Source organism: Cetorhinus maximus, chromosome 2 (assembly GCF_964194155.1).
Source record: "Cetorhinus maximus chromosome 2, sCetMax3.hap1.1, whole genome shotgun sequence".
Taxonomy (NCBI): Eukaryota; Metazoa; Chordata; class Chondrichthyes; order Lamniformes; family Cetorhinidae; genus Cetorhinus; species Cetorhinus maximus.
In genome coordinates this window covers 184,142,979-184,163,464 of record NC_135880.1, presented here as the reverse complement: position 1 = coordinate 184,163,464, position 20,486 = coordinate 184,142,979, and the positions used below count along the sequence as shown (strand labels likewise).

Below are 20,486 nucleotides of genomic sequence, written 5' to 3'. Positions count from 1 at the left end.
CTAAGTTCCCAGAACGAGCCATATTTAAATCACCAACTACAGGAGGTTCCCACACCCTGTAAAATACCAGCATTTCGAACAAAACTCAATGCTACTCGACTCTGTTGAGAAATGTCACTAACGTTGTTCCACTTGTATGTTTGTTACAGTGTTGCAGAGCAGGAACTGGACCATGCAGAGAGGCAGGACATGCAGCTGGGACCTGGGTGATACAGAGAGACAGTGCAGGGATCTGGGTGATACAGAGAGACAGTGCAGGAATCTGGGTGATACAGAGAGACAGTGCAGGGATCTGGGTGATACAGAGAGACAGTGCAGGGATCTGGGTGATACAGAGAGACGGTGCAGGGACCTAGGTGATACAGAGAGACGGTGCAGGGATCTGGGTGATACAGAGAGACAGTGCAGGGATCTGGGTGATACAGAGAGACAGTGCAGGGATCTGCGTGATACAGAGAGACAGTGCAGGGATCTGGGTGATACAGAGAGACAGTGCAGGGATCTGGGTGATACAGAGAGACAGTGCAGGGATCTGGGTGATACAGAGAGACAGTGCAGGGGTCTGGGTGATACAGAGAGACAGTGCAGGGATCCGGGTGATACAGAGGGACAGTGCAGGGATCTGGGTGATACAGAGAGACAGTGCAGGGATCTGGGTGATACAGAGAGACAGTGCAGGGAACTGGGTGATACAGAGAGACAGTGCAGGGATCTGGGTGATACAGAGAGACAGTGCAGTGATCTGGGTGATACAGAGAGACAGTGCAGGGAACAGGGTGATACAGAGAGACAGTGCAGGGATCTGGGTGATACAGAGAGACAGTACAGGGATCCGGGTGATACAGAGAGACAGTGCAGGGATCCGGGTGATACAGAGAGACAGTGCAGGGATCTGGGTGATACAGAGAGACAGTGCAGGGATCTGGGTGATACAGAGAGACAGTGCAGGAATCTGGGTGATACAGAGAGACAGTGCAGGGATCTGGGTGATACAGAGAGACAGTGCAGGGATCTGGGTGATACAGAGAGACGGTGCAGGGACCTAGGTGATACAGAGAGACAGTGCAGGGATCTGGGTGATACAGAGAGACAGTGCAGGGATCCGGGTGATACAGAGAGACAGTGCAGGGATCTGGGTGATACAGAGAGACAGTGCAGGGATCTGGGTGATGCTGAAAATGTTACTTCAGGTTGACACTCAACTTTTTCTAAATTGTAGTTGTACTACTTTAAGTTAATATACAATGCTATTTCTCAAACCCTGAAACTATTCCCAGTGCTTTTATATCACGTTTAAATATATATAAATATCTAAAAGGACAAATTACAGTATTTTAAATTCACTACTCTAATTGCCCAGAAAGTCTTATTCAGAACAGATGAAAAGTAAGTTGATGCTTAGTCTTGCTGATGCTTATGATAATTTGCTCCGAATTCTGAAAGGTATGCAGTGAATAGTGAGCTGAAATGTGATCTCCCATCTTGGCATGTTAAAAATATGCAGCTACACGCCAGCATTTCATACTCTTTACTTAGAAAAGCATTCATGCACCACATGATTCTTTTCCCCATTGGCCATTTCCAAAGCTTTAGTGAATCGTAATTACCCTCAATACAGTCTTCAGCCATGGTCATTATCTGCCTGAGTGATTATCAGAAGATGCTCCCTCACAATCCACTGCCTCAGGGCACTGATTCCCCCTCACTTTCTCCCATACACTCTCATCATTCTCATGCTTCAGCTGTGATAATGCTGCTCATTGAAGCAGCTGCTCCTCAATTATTTTAATTTGTTCAAAGAGGAACGTCTTTTGATTAAAAGAGACACTAGTCTTCCTGACAGGAATTCTGCTCAAAGCTACAAGAGGGCCAGGTCTTTCTTAAATTCCAGATGGAAACACAAGTAGTGATTGTCTCAGGCATGGAGCAATCCGAGGGTTCGTCCCCATGCATGTCCTAAATTTGGACATTTGGGACTGGATTTACATGTAATTTATTGGCAGGGAGCAAAGCTCATGGCACTTCAAGGATCTGGATCATACAGAGAGACAGTGCAGGGATCTGGGTGATGCAGAGAGACAGTGCAGGGATCTGGGTGATACAGAGAGACAGTGCAGGGATCTGGGTGATACAGAGAGACAGTGCAGGTATCCGGGTGATACAGAGAGACAGTGCAGGGATCTGGGTGATACAGAGAGACAGTGCAGGGATCTGGGTGATACAGAGAGACAGTGCAGGGATCCGGGTGATACAGAGAGACAGTGCAGGGATCTGGGTGATACAGAGAGACAGTGCAGGGATCTGGGTGATACAGAGAGGCAGTGCAGGGATCTGGGTGATAGAGAGACAGTGCAGTGATCTGGGTGATATAGAGAAACAGTGCAGGGATCTGGGTGATACAGAGAGACAGTGCAGGGATCTGGGTGATACAGAGAGACAGTGCAGGGATCTGGGTGATATAGAGAAACAGTGCAGGGATCAGGGTGATACAGAGAGACAGTGCAGGGATCTGGGTGCTACAGAGAGACAGTGCAGGGATCTGGGTGATATAGAGAAACAGTGCAGGGATTTGGGTGATACAGAGAGACAGTGCAGGGATCTGGGTGATACAGAGAGACAGTGCAGGGATCTGGGTGATAAAGAGAGACAGTGCAGGGATCTGGGTGATATAGAGAAACAGTGCAGGGAACAGGGTGATACAGAGAATTCTTCATCAACCACATCTCTGTCACTCTGCCATAAAGCAAAATTCCTGCAAAAAAGCCAAATTAAAACATCCCAGCTTGGTGAAAACATTTTTGGAAATGTATTCTTGGGATGCAATAGCAATGCTGACATTTTATTGCCTTGTCTTTCAGAAGGTGGTGATGGGCTGCCTTCAGAAACTGCGCAATGCCTGTGGGTTTGACATAACTGACTGGCTTGCTCACTAAAGATCATCCTTGTTGATGTGGGGCTGAATTCGCAGAGAAGCTCAGGCCCAGTAAGGACGACAGATTTCCTTATCTAAGGGGCATTAGTGAACCAGTTGGGTTTTTATTGAGACCAGTTTTTTATTTCGGGATTTTGTAACTGAATTTAAGTTCTCAAACTCGTGGTGGGATTGCAACAAAAAAGGTCTCTTATAGCCTGAGTCTCTTGATCTTAATCAGGACCCTGACTGCCGCGGCTGACAAGGCCTGATAACTGTTACACAAATGTCCCCTTGAGTCTCTCCTCCAATTCCAGATACCATGAGCATTGAGCCTAACACCAGCACGGCACTGATGGGGACCACCTTGCAGGGCTAATGCTGTCGGGTTTAACTGATAATTACCAGGTTGGTGTTTAGTTATCCATGTGACTCGAAACAAAATCAAGTCACAAATAATTATAAACCTTTCTCATATTTATGGGAGATCAGACTGCACCATCAGTGTGTGCTGACAGACAATTATACCATCAGGTACCCCTCCCCCATCATCCTTCCTCACCCCAGAAACTCACCCAGATCCCCCTCCCCCTTCCTGACCATGACAACCCCCACCCAGGATTCCCCTCCTTGATTCAGGAGTGAGGAACAGAAGCTAATCCTCAGGAAATTGTAAGTCTTTTTTTCCAGCTCTCTTCAAATAGATACTCTTCACAACTGACTTTGGGGAAATGCCCATACTACAGAAATGCAATTCCTGTGATACAGCACAGTAACTGTACCTCTCCTAGCTGCAGTTTGGCACACCCTTTCAGATAACCCTTGTTGCAGCCAATTCTGATTCGTTCTCCAGTGAGTGTGATGTCCAATCACCACTGGAGGTTGCAGCACACAATGATTTAACTTAGGGGTGTTTGTAGCCAAGTCAGCCATTCCAGGAAATTCCTGCCCTTTGTGTCGTTCAACTATTTGACCACAGGAAGCAACCCAACCCAGTTCAACCCAATCTTGTCCTCAACACATTGACAGACATACATTTTCTAGCAGAGATTTACTGCATTGTTAGCAAGGGCAGCATTATTAGTGATTTTCCCGAGTAGCTTGGCAGCACTGAAGCAATTGTAACATCCTAAGAGGGATCAACCAACTCAACACAGATCTGCTGAAATGCGGGGTTCCTAATCCACATGTTATTTGGGGTGGGAGGATATCAGGCCCCCAGATTGATTAAGCTCCTGTCAGATCGAGCAAGGAGGAATGAGTACCCCAACACCAGGTGAAGAGCAGCGAGAGAGCATCCTGAAGCTGAAGAGACCTCCAGCAGAGTTTCTTCGAGGGAACAGCATTGCTGCTCTGGGTCACGTAAGGAACGTTTGGGCAACCCTTGCCTTAGATTTCCTCTTTGCCACTTGCTGACCAGGAGACTATACCTGGATTCCCCTCCACACCCTCTCCCAGGCCATCGCCCCACCTCCCCAGGATCCTCCCCCCTCAAATACTAAACATGAGCCTCCCTCCCAGATCCCACCCCCCCCCATCCCTCACTCTTTCTGATGACATAGGTCCCCCACCCCCAGGGTCCCCCCTCAAAATACTAAACATGCAATTCGGCTCTGGAACCCCTCCCCCATCATCCTCCCTGACCCCAGAAACTCACCCAGATCCCCCTCCCCCTTCCTGACCATGACAACCCCCCACCCAGGATTCCCCTCCTTAACCATGAGACTCAGAAGCCCCTTGCCCCAAATTCTAAAGAGCAGACCTCCCTGGATCCACCTCCCCTCTCCGTAACCACGAAACCCTCCCATTGCCCCGCTGGTTTCCCTGTCACTTTCAAATGTTGCAGGGTAGCTGCTTCCCAACCACCTCCCCACCCACTAACCAGGCAATTGGTGTGTTAAACCCTGCGGCTAAAATCTCTGTGGTTTCAGTCAGACGCTGGTGAGAAACTAACCAGAGCCCACAGCTAGTGAACATTGTATAGACAGGGTGTACACTGGGCAGCCTGTGCCACACTGTTCATTCTGCACTGCCTCTTAACACCAAATTCTACCCCATTATCCCCAAGTACACAGAAAACAATAGTACCTTCTTAAATAGGAGGGACACCTCCATTTGGGAGAGAATATTGTTACAGATATGTTAAGCAGTCATAAACCATACCTTATAAAGCAGACTGATTACTTCAGAAGTGAATAACATTTCACATTAGTAGATAAAATCTAATGGATCACTTCATTTCCCAATTTAATAAATCCAAGTTATCCTGGGAATAATTTTAAATTAGAGTAGGTGCAATCCATTTTTTAAATGTAATATGACTAGCTCAAAGTTAATAAAATTTAAAAAGCTACTTGCAGGTACAACTGTGAAAAAAATGTAAAACTAGTTAGAATTTAGTCCCAACTCTTGTACTTCAGAAGAATTTGTAACAATCTGAGTCTTCTGTCACATTCCTGGCCCATTACTCAGCACCAACGATGGTATTAACCTGAATTATGTCATGAACCTCATTCCTCATTCCAATTGAAAGGGGCAGAGACTAGGTCACCAAATTGCAGATGTTATAATTTCATGACCCTGGCTGGACGGCAGGGAAGAAACCGTCAATTGGAGCTTGTTGGAAACAGGGTCATAAATAAGTCACTGGACTGTCACAGAGTGCAAAGATTAATGGGGGCATTACTTTTACATATAAGTTCAAACTAGATGATCACATCTCCTTGTGACTTTTACTGGAACAATGTATGATTGATCACTCTCGTCACTGAAACTGTTGCATTTTTGTAACCATTGGGAAGCCTCCATGGTAAGGCAATTGCATAGGAAATATGTCCCAGTCTTTAGTCACAAAGGCTTCACGGTAGCATCTCATAGCAAACCTAAGGGCAAATGTTTTGAGTCTGCCAGAAGTTTTGAGGTATTAGACCCTGCCTGCTGCCAGTGGATCTTGGAAAATCCCAGACCTGGTGTCCATAATTTTCTGCCTTTTGAGTCAAATGATTTTCCAGTAAAGCGGAGACGAGGTGTTCCACTGCCAGGGTATACTTGGGACATTTAAACTTATTGTTTTCGACCGGCCTGCGAATCTTGCAAACTTTCAGTGCCATAAGATACATTGCAATGAAAATGGGGTATTTTTAAGTTTCTATAAGCAAAGATATAAAGGAATTGCAAGCAACTATGATAAAGCTTTGGATTTATGAAGAAAATCAACTACACCTTTTCAATTTGATACAAAAGGTAATGGAACTAATTAGCTATACTTAGCTTCTAAACAACCAGTAATTAATTGTCAGAGTAAGGCCTGCAGAGTATTTACATATAATTTACTGAGTTGCAGAGTAGATGGGACTGCATTCCTCAACATATAACTTCTCAGTAATCGCTGTAAGCTGAAAACAGGCTGCTTTGTAACTGAGTGCATCATTGTACAGCAACATAGCAAAAACCAGGTTTCAGGAATTAACTGCAGTCAGGTCCCTGAGCACCGTGACCTCGTCTAACCTCAGTCCAACTTCACACATTAGTTTTGAGATACTGGCTGTTAAAATTGCTGTTAACAGGGGGCAGGAATGATTTTACCAGGAAAATTACTTTTTTTTTTAATCTTTGAAATGAAAGTGCAAACTTAGCATCAAAAGTTGCACAAAAACGATTTCAGTTTATTTTGAGTACATTACTACTTTCCATAAATAAAGCTAACTTTTCCAGCCAGTCACCTCATGAATTATGAATGAGAAACTTCACTTCCCCCCCGTTGTGGGGGGTTGTCCGGTGGGCAGGTGGGGGTGGAGGTGGGCGCGAACCTGATCGGTGCCCCTGATGGGGGCCGTGCCGCCATCTTATGTGGGCGGGGCCAATTAAGGCCCACCCCAGCGTGACGTGCGCCCGGAAGCGCTAAGCACTCCCTGTGCAGGCGGGAGGGGAGGGGTGGGGGCTGTTCCCTGCACACAGCTTCCTCAGGGAGATTAGTTTGACATTTAAAACTTGAAATAAAGCATTTAAAAACTTTAAAAACATGTCTCCTTATGAGCTGGTTCATGTCAAAGAATTATTTAAAAAAATTTTTATTGGATTTTAAAACCCTTCGTGAAACCTCATCCCGCCCTTGGATGAGGTTCCATGAGAAATGCGAAGGCCGCCTGGGCTCTTCACCTGCCCGACAACCTTAAGGTTGGACGGGCAGCTCAGTTAATTGCTTTAACTAGTTTTTAACAGGCCTTTGACAGTTCGGCGGGTGGGCGGCTGACTTGGCTGCACGCCCGCCGAACTGGAAATCTAAATGATGCGCGGTGACATCAGGACGCACGCCTGACATCACCATGCGTCATTTTACGCATCGGCGAGTGGGCCCCACCCCTGCTCGCCGACCGGAGAATTCAGCCCTTGAAAATTGGTACAAAAATGGCATCGAACACTCGATGGAGCAGAAAGAAAGGAAAAACGTTTGATGCAAACTGAGGATATTTGAACATGATACCTCAACCAGCCTGTTCCCTAAAATAGCTGCTGGGTTACAGCTGAGAATGTTATTGAATATTATTTGTGCCTAAGTTATCATCTGTTTCGAGTTCCTGGCCAACATGTCCACAGTGATGATGAGTAGCCAACCTGAAAATACCAAGATATATCACAAAGTAATTTGAACAATCAATCATTTGCTGATCAATTTCTTTTAGTTATTTTTCCATATTTCTTATATAAATTTCATGCGATATAATTAATGCAGCATCCAATTTAGCAAAAAAACACCAAGGCCAGAACTTTTCGCATGTTGGGTGGGCCTGTGCCTGACCTGAATGAATGTAAAATGACGTTCGGCGAGCACCCCGATGTCATCACTCACTTGCTTTATGGTCGGCGGGCACGCGCGGGAGTCACAGCTGCACCCGCCATTAGTGAAGTGGCCTATTAAGGCACTTAAGAACCCAATTACCTGGAATTTTTCACTGCCCATCCAAACCGTTTGGTTGGCGAAAAGACCAAGCAGCCTTTGCATTTTTGGCAAAACATCATCCTCGGGCGGGATGAGGTTTCGACCAGTGATTTTAAAAAATGTAAAACTTTTAACACTTATATTTAACATGTCCCTGCTCATGTGACAGAGTCACATGAGGGGACATGTTTTCATTATTTTTAATATGTTTGTTTTTATTGTCAAAAATCTTCAGCTCCCTGAGGCAGCTCCATGCTCCTCCCACTCCCACCCCGACAGTGCTGAGCGCTGCAGTGCTCCTCCCACCCCGACAGTGCTGAGCGCTGCAGTGCTCCTCCCACCCCGACAGTGCTGAGCGCTGCAGTTCTCCTCCCACCCCGACAGTGCTGAGCGCTGCAGTGCTCCTCCCACCCCGACAGTGCTGAGCGCTGCAGTGCTCCTCCCACCCCCACCCCGACAGTGCTGAGCGCTGCAGTGCTCCTCCCACCCCCACCCCGACAGTGCTGAGTGCTGCAGTGCTCGTTTGATGCTGACTGGCTGTTAACTGGGCGGTCAGCACGAAATCCATGTCGAGGCCCAATCGCGGACAGTGGTCAGCTTCACGACCGCTCCTGGGCCTGCCCGTCACACCCACCCAACATGGGCAAAATCATGGCTCAAGTAATGGCAGGTTCTGTGCTGCAGATATTCAATTTTGAACAATATCTCTCCAATATCCTTCATCAGTTCCCTTCTGTCAGTGCAGATTCACATTGGGACACAGATCCTTGAGTTGGGGCAGGGCCCCATTGATACCAGGCGCTGTTTGGTGCTTCACCATGTTATTGGTTTTCATGTTTGAATTTAAATACTGAGATACAGGGGGTGATGTTTGTGGAGTAAAGGGTTAACATCAGAAGCACATGATGCTAATGTAATATCACATGATTGAGTAACAGAGATCTGCAAAAGCAGAAGTTCCAACATTCTGCAGAGTTCCCAATGTGCATGTCGTGTAGCTGTAATAAAGTCTCAGATGAAGCTTTATTAGATCTCTTATAAATGAGAGAAGATTTAACTCCAGTCAGGACAGTACAAATTGTGGGACAAGCTGAGTTCAGAAAAACAAAATAGAGCGTTTGTTCATGGGGAAGTTGGGGTCCCACGGAAACAAATGAGTGAGGCTGTTCCGCATGTCGGCCAGAAGAGGGAAAGTGCGCCAAAGCAGGAGCCCGTGATAATGGGGAAACACGCACCGACCGCCATCTCGAAATGCTCTCGGTGTGTTGGGAAACCCTACACAGGCAGGAAGAATGGCCAGCAGGGGGAGCAGAGTATGACAACTGTGGGAAAATAGGACATTTTAAAATGGGCTGCTAATCTAAAACACAACCTGCAAAAAGAAGGAAAAATTATTAAAGCCAAAACACATATAAGAAATGGATAACCACAGATAAAGGAAATAACTTTCCCAGGGGAAGTAAATGAAACAGAAAATAAATACTGGAGTATTAAACTTGAAGTGGATGAACACCCCACAGAGTTTAAATTAGCCACAGGGGCAGATGTTTTGATCTTATCTGACACAATACAATGGCCTAAGCACATTACACTACCGTCTTCATCCATCCAGTTACAAGGTACATGTGGGACTACACTGAAAGTCATGGGCCAACACATGGCAAAACTGAAGTACAAAGATGGAGAAATCATTGAACCTCTGTATGTCATCCAGAATCAAGAATCCTCTTTACTAGGCAGGAAGGCACGCTTAAAATTGAAGCTAATCTCTAAAGTTGATGAAGTTTCTCATGAGGATTACAGCAATACATTCAGGAATGAATTTCCGAGATTATTTACAGACTTGGGAAATCTGAAAGCCGATTACCATATTACCCTACGAGCTGATGCTAAACCAATTTGCTTCTTTACACCGAGGAAAGTCCCTCACCCACTCTTGGACAAAGTCATGGGTGAAATCAAGAACCTGCTACAGAAGGGGGTTATCTCACCGTAAACAATAGTGTTTAGGAATGGTCTCGGTCCCAAACCTAAAAGGCTCGATAGGAATCTGCATGGATTTAACGCGACTAAACAAATCAGTGGACACTGACCTGGGAATGGATTTATTTGATATTAACGGCAGAGATATTCCTTATTGTCATTGATTATACTCAAGGTGGATTGAAGTGAACAGATTACACAGTATCACAGCAGAACCGTCATTCAGTCACTGAAGAGAATTTATGCAACACATGGCATTCGGACTTTGTGGTGTCAGACAATGGGCCACAATTTATGAATGAATTATTCCAAAATGGAATATGGATTCATTCATGTGAGCAGCTCACCTCGATATCCTCAGGTTAATGGAGAAGCTGAGAGGAGGTGTGTGAACTATCAAAGCCTTGATGAAGAAGAATAAAAATCTTAATTTCGATCTTCTGAGTTAGCAAATCTCACCGCTACAGAATGGCTTCTCACCATCAGAGGTGTTAATGGGAAGGAGATTGAGAATATAACTTCCAGCTCTCCAACAGAAACTAAAACTTAATATCACCTCAAACAACCCAAGAGGATAAAACAGAGAAACAAACAGACTCTTAACTTTAACTTCAGGCCTAGGGCATGAGACTTATCAGCGCTGAAGCCCGAGGAGAGAGTATGGGTACAAGACCAACAGGAAGAGGTGCCGATAATCAAAGGAGCTCCACAACTGAGATCATACAGGATTGGGACATGGGACAGTCCAGGGAAACTTAAGGAGAAACCGCATCGCCTTAATATCCTTGGAAAGAAAGTCAATAGAAACATGGGCTTACTCCTCAAATCCTGATGGAGATCAGGAACAAGACACAAGACAAAGCTCTACAGCTGCCCAGGAGAAGGACATTCACACTGACAGAAGGGAGAGTGCAGAATGTCCTCAACCTCAGAAAGAGATCAGAACAAGATCAGGGAAGATCGGTCAAGGCACCTTAGAGATTAACCCTGTGAAGTCCAAGACTTTGGGGGGAGATGTAGGAGGCTGTATATAATTGGGATAAAGACTTGGGGGGAGATGTAGGGTAAAGGGTTAACATCACCTGATGCTGATGTAATGATGATGTAACATCACATGATTGAGTAACAGAGACCTGAAGGGAGCAGAGGTCCCAATATGTGTATCATGGCTGTAAGTAAAGAGTAATGGTTTTAACAAACTACAGACTCCAGCAGCTTACTTTGCGAGAGTAGACAAACCCCAAAGAACCCAAATAGATTCTGAACACACATGACAAAACAATTTTTACCGCCCTAATCAGCAGAAATAGAATCGACAGCTGTCTGAAAATGGCTTTTTATGCAACAGATAAACCAATGTCTTATCTTTAATATACATTACTTATTTCAGATGAACTATGTCAAATTTGTGAGAAATCAGATGCCAGAAGCAAACTGACTAAACTGCTCCGAGTCTGTAATTATACATCATGAAGTACCTCATTCATAACACACAACAAAAACTGCCATCAGCATGGTGGAACAAGCTCTCCAGAACGTTACCATAAGCCTCACAAGCATTATTAGATAGTGTATATGTACAACACAGTCAAGGGTTTCACTGAAGGTAAGTGACAGCAATGGGATCTTGAGATTTATGGTTGTTTGCCTGCAGGTGCTGTTAAATATAGTTTGCATGCATGCACACCCACCTCTGCAGAGTAACATTAATTGCTTGTCATCCAGCGATAGTGAGATGTCAACGTACAAGTACATGTGAAGTGATTCGCATGATTTTTTTAGTGTAATAAAAATATTGTAAAGTCATCTGTTGCATGTAACATCAATGTTACAGAAATAAATTCTAAACTCTTTAAACACTTAAGAATGCAAGAATATTTTTTCTGAATCCTCCTCTTCTTCAGAAAGTGTTGTGTTTTTGCTGGAATAAAGGGGTGAATCCACACTCCTCTGCTTCAAGTGGGGAGTCATACCTGAAGTGAAAGTGGGTCAGATTTAGGGCTCAGCGCACAGATTCTCCAACTGGTGCTGTCTTCAAGTGTGGCTATTGAGAGTCAATCACCCTTCAGTCCTTCACCAGAGTAGTCAATTATGAGCTAGACAGGGAATATCATAGGAGTGATTCCATTGCTGGGCAAATCAAAGCTGAACATTGAAATAGGCCGACACGCTAATCAAAATGATGCCATTTTCATCATGGCAATTAACCCAAGGTCCTCAGTGATAGTTCAGATGAATGTTAAAAGATTTAAAGAATAGCATACAGTTCTCTCTTGTGCCTCAGCCATCATTCCCCTTCAAACAAAATCACCAAGCGCCAAGTACAGATTCACTGCCCATTCCTCATTCTCTATATGGAATCGTTACCCTGGACGGAATCTTCTGCTCCCACCAGCAGCATGAAGCTTGGTGGCCAGGGGAACTTAATTTGTCGTGAGGCCAAAAATCAGTTTCCTGGCGGCGGGATGGACTTTAGTGATGAAGTTCTTGGGACTTTCAAGGCGGGTTAATGGCGGGTCGACCTTCCCGATGAACAATGTCAGGAAGCTCTTTTGCGTGTATTAGCATGTCATGCATTCCCATAAAAAATCCACCTCATCGGAATTAAATTCTCCCTCCAAATTATGTTCCCCATCAGCGAGAAATCAGAATGTACACTTTTATAACTGCACGTAAGGTGTGCACCTGGTGAGGTAGACTTCTTCCATCATTACCAGTGAGATGTTGCTGAATTGTCCTCTTTGGGGAGTATCTGTAAATGCCACAAGATGCACGTGTATGTGTGTGTGTGCTCCCACAACACTCATGAAGCTGGACACCATCCAGGACAAAGCATCCCCGCTTAATTGGCTTCTCATCCACAAACATTCACTCCCTCCACCATCGACGCACAGTAGCAGCAGTGTCTACCATCTACAAGATGCGCTGTAGGAATTCACTAAGGCTCCTTCAATAGCATCTTCCAAACCTATAACCACTACTGTCTAGAAGGACAAGGGCAGCAGGTAGAATGGAACACCACCACCTGGAAGTTCCCCTCCAAGTCAATCACCATCCTGACTTGGAAATATATCACCGTTCCTTTACTGTCACTGGGTCAAAATCCTGGAACTCCCTCCCTAACAGTACTGTGGGTGTACCTACACCACATGGACTGCAGCGGTTCAAGAAGGCAGCTCACCACCACCTTCTCAAGGGCAACTAGGGGTGGGCAATAAATGTTGGCCCAGCCAGCGAAGACCACATCAATGAATTAATTTTTTTAAATGTACACACACATTTACACATGTGCACAGACACACACATACATGTACGTATATGCACATACACATGCACGTACACACACATGTACACAGATGCACGCGCGTACACACATGTACGCAGGCGCATGCACGTACACACATGTATGCAGACGCACACACGTACACACATGTATGCAGATGCACGCACGTACACACATGTACGCAGATGCACGCACATGTACCACACAAGTGTGCACAGGCACATGCACACACACCTGCTCTAACATACACACACACAAAAACATGTACACACACATCCAAATACATGCATCTGCATACATACAGACACATATGCATGCACACACACAGTCACACATGTATACACACACACACACACACACACACAGATAAACACATGCTCACACACACAGTTTATGAGCAGGAGCAGATACCCTTGTTGATCCCCAGCCCAACGATTCCAAGACTTTCCGTAAAGCCCCAGTTGGTACCCAGGCTATCACCAGCTAACTCATCAAAGGACAAGAATGAGAATGGAGGATTTTCCTGCTCTGAGTAGCTGAGTTCCACATTCAGCTATTGGACACTGTCCATTTTTATCTTAACTTTACAGAAAGCCAGACTCTAACCGTATTCTTGATCCAAGTACGAAATTCTTGGCAAACTGGTTATGTATTTATTGTACTTACTTTTTAGCACAGTTTTCTTTCCTTGTGTCAAAGGAAGGGAAAGGTACCTCTATATATGTTACTGTTTTCAAAATAAAGCCAGATTTTTAAATGCTGACTGCTTGGATAGTGACTTTGACACCTTTACAGGTAAGCCAACCTATCACTTGTGTACTTTGGACTCCCTATTGTGACTAATTTCTACCAAGGCTTGCCATGCATTCCATTATTTTGTCTAGAATAATCCCAGTTCCAGTATCTCTGCACTTTCTCACAAGGAGGTAATGTCTAGGGTTAGATTAACTGATACAACTCACTGACACAATCTTATCAGCCTCTTAACCATTCACACACACAAAGAAGGAAAAAGTATTAGGCTTGAGGAGAAAGACAGTGTCACTTTAGCAAAGATTCATTAACAACTTATGCTTTGCTGTATCTTTTCCTGCTTTGGAGAGATGAACAATGCATGTGACTAGCTTCAAACGGTGGCTAATATTACACTAACAAAGCTCTCTAGAGGAAAGCTGTCAGCACTAACTCTCTACAACATTATTAGCTTCCGTGCAAAAAAAAGGGAGTGGCTAGACTGAGTAACTTGACATAGAAGCAACAATAATTTGCATTTATTTAGCCCCTTTAAAATAGAAAATGTCCCAGGGCACTTGACAAAGCGAGAGTCCTTTCCTGCAGCAGCTTGTCAGAGTTATGTATTTACCAGACGTTAGCTCCTCAGAGGACAGAAAGGAAGGAATAAGAGAGCACCAGAGTACCAGCTATCATATTTAAACACATTCAAAGTGACAAGTCAACCATTAGGAACAAGCTCAGGAATGATGACACTGATAGGAAAACAGGCAATTTAAAAAAAAAATCACTCATTTAACAATTATTTACATATTGGTCATTTTCATATTATACAAATATGCTCTGCATAAAAACAACACTTAAAATACTAAACTGCAAGTTTCAATATTTGCTTCCAAAACACCAAAACCCAGCACAAGAAATGACAAAATGAAAGTAAGAGCCAGTTTCCTATTGATTTAGCAAATATCTCAGAAAGTCTGCGTAAGGGTATGTTGTTGTGTGTGTAGAGTGTGCTGCTATATGTGAGGTGCACTGTTCCACAACAATCCGATTCTGTGCTCCCCAATCCCGACATCACACAGCCCATGCATCCTGAAAAGCATTTACTGGGGGAATAAAAAGCATTTGCACTTCTCAAAACTAACTATCAACAGATGTCAGTTGCTTAGTAACAGTTTTATTTTTAAAGGCATCATAGAAAACCTGTTGCAATTTCTGGACTATAAATGAAGAGTAAACTATGCAAAGTAAGTATAATTCTTCACTGCATACAAATGAAGCTAACTTCATACTCCAGAAATTTGATTTAAAAAAAGGGGAATGAATGTTCCCCTGAAGAAAACTGAACTCAGGAATTAAGTTAGAATGCAAAGAAAATGTTGTTTATTTACCAGCACAATAAAGATCAGGATCAGAAGGAATGCAGTAGGTGTTGCCCAGTGACATGGGTCCATCACTGTAGGTGCCCTGGCGATCCTGCTAACTGGAATGTTCCTCTGTGCACTGTGACATAGAAGGCTCCGCTAACACACTGCAGCCCTGTCTATCTGCTCCCATCAGCAACACTCACAGTTGCAGAACAACGAGCTGCACGCTTCTCTCAACTTGGAAATTCAGGCACGGCAGCTGTCCAATCAGGTTTTACCTTATCAGACATGCAAATAAAGGAAAGAGGGGCGGTGAGGGGGCAGAGTTGGGGGTGGGGGGGTTGTGGTGGGGGGTGGAAATTCCTGAGCTGGAAGCAGTGTGCGTGTGTGTGCAGCCTGCTTGCTGACAGTCAGTGAGCACAAGGCACAGTAACTGCCTCAGCTGTAGTAACCTTTGCCCCGTGGGTTCCTCTCTCATCCGCACTGCCTCTCTCGTTTGAACATTACAAGTGTCTTGAGTGACTTCAATCAACGATCAGGCATCCCAGCTGCTCCAGAGGTGCTGCTGACACCCAGGCAGTGGGCAGCCCGTGTGTAATTCTGTTATGCCATGTTCTAACACCAGGGAAAATAATAAAAAGCTGTTAAGACCAATCTTGTCTGACAGACTGAGCTCACACTTCTTTTAAACACTGTGTTTTTCTTTCCAGCCTCTCAGTAAAGTGTGTTTAATCACAGAAGCCCATTAGCCCCCTCTCAGATTAAAGTGATTGTTAACAGCAGAATTATCTTTTCCAAATATACTAATGATATAACTTGGCCATTTCACAGTCTTTCATACATCATCTGCTCATTAGCTTTCATTGACATGTATAATTTATTCTCAATGACTGGTTGAAAACATTTTCGAGTTGCTGATTGTAACTGTTGTGTTCAGAATTTTCCTCAGTGAGAAGATGTTGGTTGACTGCAGCTCCGGCGGGGCCAGTGGGGAGGGGGCTGGGGTTGAGGGGGCTGGGTGGGTGGTGGGCCAGTGGGGAGGAGGCTGGGGAGGAGGGGGCTGGGTGGGTGGTGGGCAGTGGGGAGGGGGCTGGGGAGGAGGGGGCTGGGTGGGTGGTGGGCAGTGGGGAGGGGGCTGGGGGTGAGAGGGCTGGGTGGGTGGTGGGCAGTGGGGAGGGGGCTGGGGGGTGAGGGGGCTGGGTGGGTGGTGGGCAGTAGGGAGGGGGCTGGGGGGTGAGGGGGCTGGGTGGGTGGTGGGCAGTGGGGAGGGGGCTGTCGGGGAGGGGGCTGGGTGGGTGGTGGGCCAGTGGGGAGGAGGCTGGGGGGGAGGGGGCTGGGTGGGTGGTGGGCCAGTGGGGAGGGGGCTGGGTGGGTGGTGGGCCAGTGGGGAGGAGGCTGGGGGGGAGGGGGCTGGGTGGGTAGGTGGTGGGCAGTGGGGAGGGGGCTGGGGCTGGGGAGGGGGCTGGGTGGGTGGTGGGGCAGTGCGGAGGAGGCTGGGGGGGAGGGGGCTGGGTGGGTGGGTGGTGGGCAGTGGGGAGGGGGCTGGGGGGTGGGGAGGGGGCTGGGTGGGTGGTGGGGCAGTGGGGAGGGAGCTGGGGGGTGGGGAGGGGGCTGGGTGGGTGGGTGGTGGGCAGTGGGGAGGTAAAACAAGGTTATAAATCAATGTGAAAGTTGGGCCTGATCAACATTTCACACTATCATTTTCATCAGAAAGGCTAGTTCTGTTTATTGTGTTTCACCTTCACAGCCATCTAAATAAAAATTACATTTACTGCTTATACTTCACCAAGGATATCTTTACAAATTAATTTCGTAAGCCTCATCATTAAGTTCAAAATATTAACTTTATTAACAGGGACACACAGGCATTTTTCTCATCTTTCTAAAGGATATTCATCTCTCCTACACCTGATCTCACAGTGAAGAGCAGAATTATGGTGGAAATAATAGAATCATATTTTCTATAGGCTGGGTGTGTAATTCAAAACAAAAACCAGATTCAAAACGTTAGATTTTCTAATTCATTCCCTGACTAACTGTGCTCACACTTAGGTTGATAATGTAATAATGATGTTTGCATTTTATACATTGTTCCCTTCCTTGCCAGTTTTCTCCACTGCTAAAGGTGCTGACTCTTTACTGTGATTCAGTCCCACAGGAAGCTTTAGTATCTCAACTGAGTCTTCACTCTTCATGTGTGAACCCAATCGATGAACCATCAACCAGTGGCTAGAAGAAGATCAGTCTGATTGTGACTTACTGTAAAGTCCCAACACTTGTACTCCCAGCAGCGGTGGTAGCCTTGGCTTGTTTTCCCTGGGTATCTGTCCCAGTGTCTCATTCATTGGGGCAAAGTTTTATTCAAAGTAAATTCTTTAGAAAGGGATTTTTATGAGATACACCTTTTCTTATCCATTGGTTTTAATATCTTGTTTCCCTTTCCATGGTCAGCTTGCTGACCTATATTGTCACCCAGTCAAGCAACACCTCAATTTTATTATTCACATCCTTGTTTTCAAATCCCTTCATTGTCTTGATCCTCCCTCCCTCTGTAATCTCCTCCAACACCACAATCCTCCAAGATACCTGTGCTCCTCAGAGTCTGAAAATGAATACTCACACTAATAGTTAGTCATTATTTCTTAAAGCACTTCTTGGAAAATCCGTTGCTGGAGATCTTAATCGTGCTATTGAAGGAAAGGTCGAGTGGGAGCCTGATGGTTCTTCGCAGGGACAGATGAAGAATCAATAGGATTTTCGTTCCACTGCACTTTCACATCTCCCCTGGGCTGCCTCACAAACACATTGCTCACCTTCCCACTCTTTGCATTAGAACAAAGAAGTTGGTCGTTTTTAGAATAAGCCCAGAGACAAAATAATCAAAGTTAATGAACAAGCGATTTAAAAGAAAAATGTGATTGCAGTTCCTCACACCCACTCTTTCTGGCCACCTGCCTTTTCTGGTCCGACCCTCCCACTGGGAGAGTGGGAGATAGCACCATGGAGTCCTGCTTTGTGAAATGTTGATCTGACACAGAAAAGGATTCTTGGCAGTGCCTCTGTAGGAGGGGAATAGCTACAGCGGTAACGTGCTGGGACCTGCACAATCCTGAGTGGATAGAGGGTCTTCTGGTTACAAACAGAGAATGAGAAGGTACACAGAGAAAACAAGGCAACAAAAGAGGCCACACCACTAAAGGAAATACAGGTCACTAGTATAAATGAATACATAATAGGTGGCCCTGGAACACTGATGTGAAAGCACTTACCTTAAATCAGGAGGTCACAGGCTCAAGTTCCAGGACTGCCTGTCACTCAAACTTCTTCACCTCACCCTGTTGGCAGGGCAATGAGATGGAATGTTGCGGGAAAGTGAAGCTTTCTGCTTTGGGACAATGAGCAGACACATAACTGTAATCATCCAGTGAGGCACCGTTAAAACATGCATTCTGCTGGTTAGTAACAATTTTGGAGACATCTTCTGTCTAACAGAACTCGTTATCTGCTAGAGAGAGATACACAGATGTTAGACTGCTATGGGAAGAGCAAAGAATGCATCATGGATGTGTTGTTGTGATGTCACAATAACATAGACAATCTGTAAACTTTGCTGATAGCTCAATGAGTAACTGCATTGCATAGTGCAACATTGAAGCACACAGACCACTAGGATCCTAAGTCAAGTCCCTGATCTGTGCTCAATGACCTGATCTCAAGACAGGCAGTGATCAAGGCACTATCAAACTGTGCTTTACATTTCTAGGCAATAGAGTGAGAGAGAAAAACTCAGCCAGAGCCTTTGCTTCATTGAAGTTAATCAATAGAAGTAATCGTATACATTTCTATGTTCCTGAACAAACCCAGGATCTACTGTGAGCTGGAGAGGAGAGAAATAGCAACAACAAGATGAAAAAGGAAGAAAGGAGTTAGATCAAGAATCCATTAAGGAATTGCTCATTACAGATCGATAGGAAGGAGCAAAAAGGCAGAATCGTATAACCCACCGAGTAGAGATTTGACTGTGAAATGCAGCTGATCGAGCTCCTTTCTATTTCCTGGAATAGGAATTGCTCTGCCAGTACCGCACCTGTAACTGAGGCAAGGAGGAGCAATGGTTCTGGATTTGGCTGAAGACAACAGGAGATAATCACTGAGCCCTAACTCCTACTGTTAGAATGGAACCATAGCCAGTGAATTGAATGTCAGTGTTTTCAGAACAAAACGACAGCAGATCTCATTAAAGAGGATGTAAAATGCAAGTAAACTAAAATGGCACTGATCATTGAATCTTATATAACTAGTTAAGCTGCAGTGATGACTGTGGTCAGCATCATTCACAGTTAAATTAAATGTTATTTTATGAACAATAAACTCTTGTACCATTTTATTTTGCTAAGCATTACAAATGAATGATCTCTATTTATACACATAGTAGTGGTATTTCTTGACAAAATAGAAGGATCACCTTTCATACTGGCTTGGGTATAAACAGTGTTACTATACTACAGGATATTTTCCAGTTTTTCATACTTTCCCCTCACTCTTGCATATTGAAATTAGTAATATATATTCACAGAAATAGTACAGAGACATCAAGCTGAGGCAGGTGTTAATGAAAAGAATGAAAGGTGACAGCCTAACAGTCTGCTATACTCATGATGTCACAGAGGTCATCCCCCCCCCGCCATCTTAGATAACCAGAAACTAAACAGGACAATATTAACATGCAATAAACTGTTTGCAAAATTAGGAGATCATTAACCCTTTTGTTCCCATCAAATCACAGAAAGTCATCTGTGAGGGAGATGGATAATATCAAATTCTGTTCGACATACACTGGAAACGCCGCTAAACCTTTTCAGGCCTCATTGAAAACCTGCCAAATGTAAATGTTTTATAAAGGATTGTCCTGGATCCCAACCTTTTATCCTTGACTGTTTCTTTTAATTTAGGTGCAGATAAATATCAGCATTAGAATTGATCCCCAGAAATGTCAGTTTATCTTGTATTTGGGTCTGGGTGCTCTCCTGGTGTTTCTCTCATTTCATGTGACATGCTCTTTCATCAGCGAAAGCAGGTTTATGACATTTAAAATGATGTACAGATGTTAATAATAGAAAAATTAAATAAAAATCTTTTCATCTTCTTCTCGACACGCTACAAACTATCTGAAAACGTTGTCCTGTACATTCCCAGACACATAGCAAAACAGCAACACTCGCTGAACAGGCGAGTGTTCAACTAAATGGTGAATCTTGTTCAAAATAT

The 20,486-nt window shown here is 44.7% G+C and overlaps 1 protein-coding gene across 2 annotated transcripts in view; it reads right to left on the bottom strand.

Moving 5' to 3' along the window:
• LOC144668435 (ADAMTS-like protein 1) overlaps positions 1-20,486 on the bottom strand; it is a 746,250-nt gene that overhangs the window by 451,006 nt on the left and 274,758 nt on the right. The window contains exon 1 of one of the 2 annotated variants that reach the window (XM_078530496.1): positions 15,243-15,417. The exons of the other annotated variant lie outside the window; for it this stretch is intronic. Within the exon in view, the coding sequence (XP_078386622.1) occupies positions 15,243-15,305 (63 nt within the window). The 5' untranslated portion in view covers positions 15,306-15,417. Of the gene's footprint in view, positions 1-15,242; positions 15,418-20,486 lie in introns of those variants that run through there. 2 annotated transcript variants of the gene reach the window in all.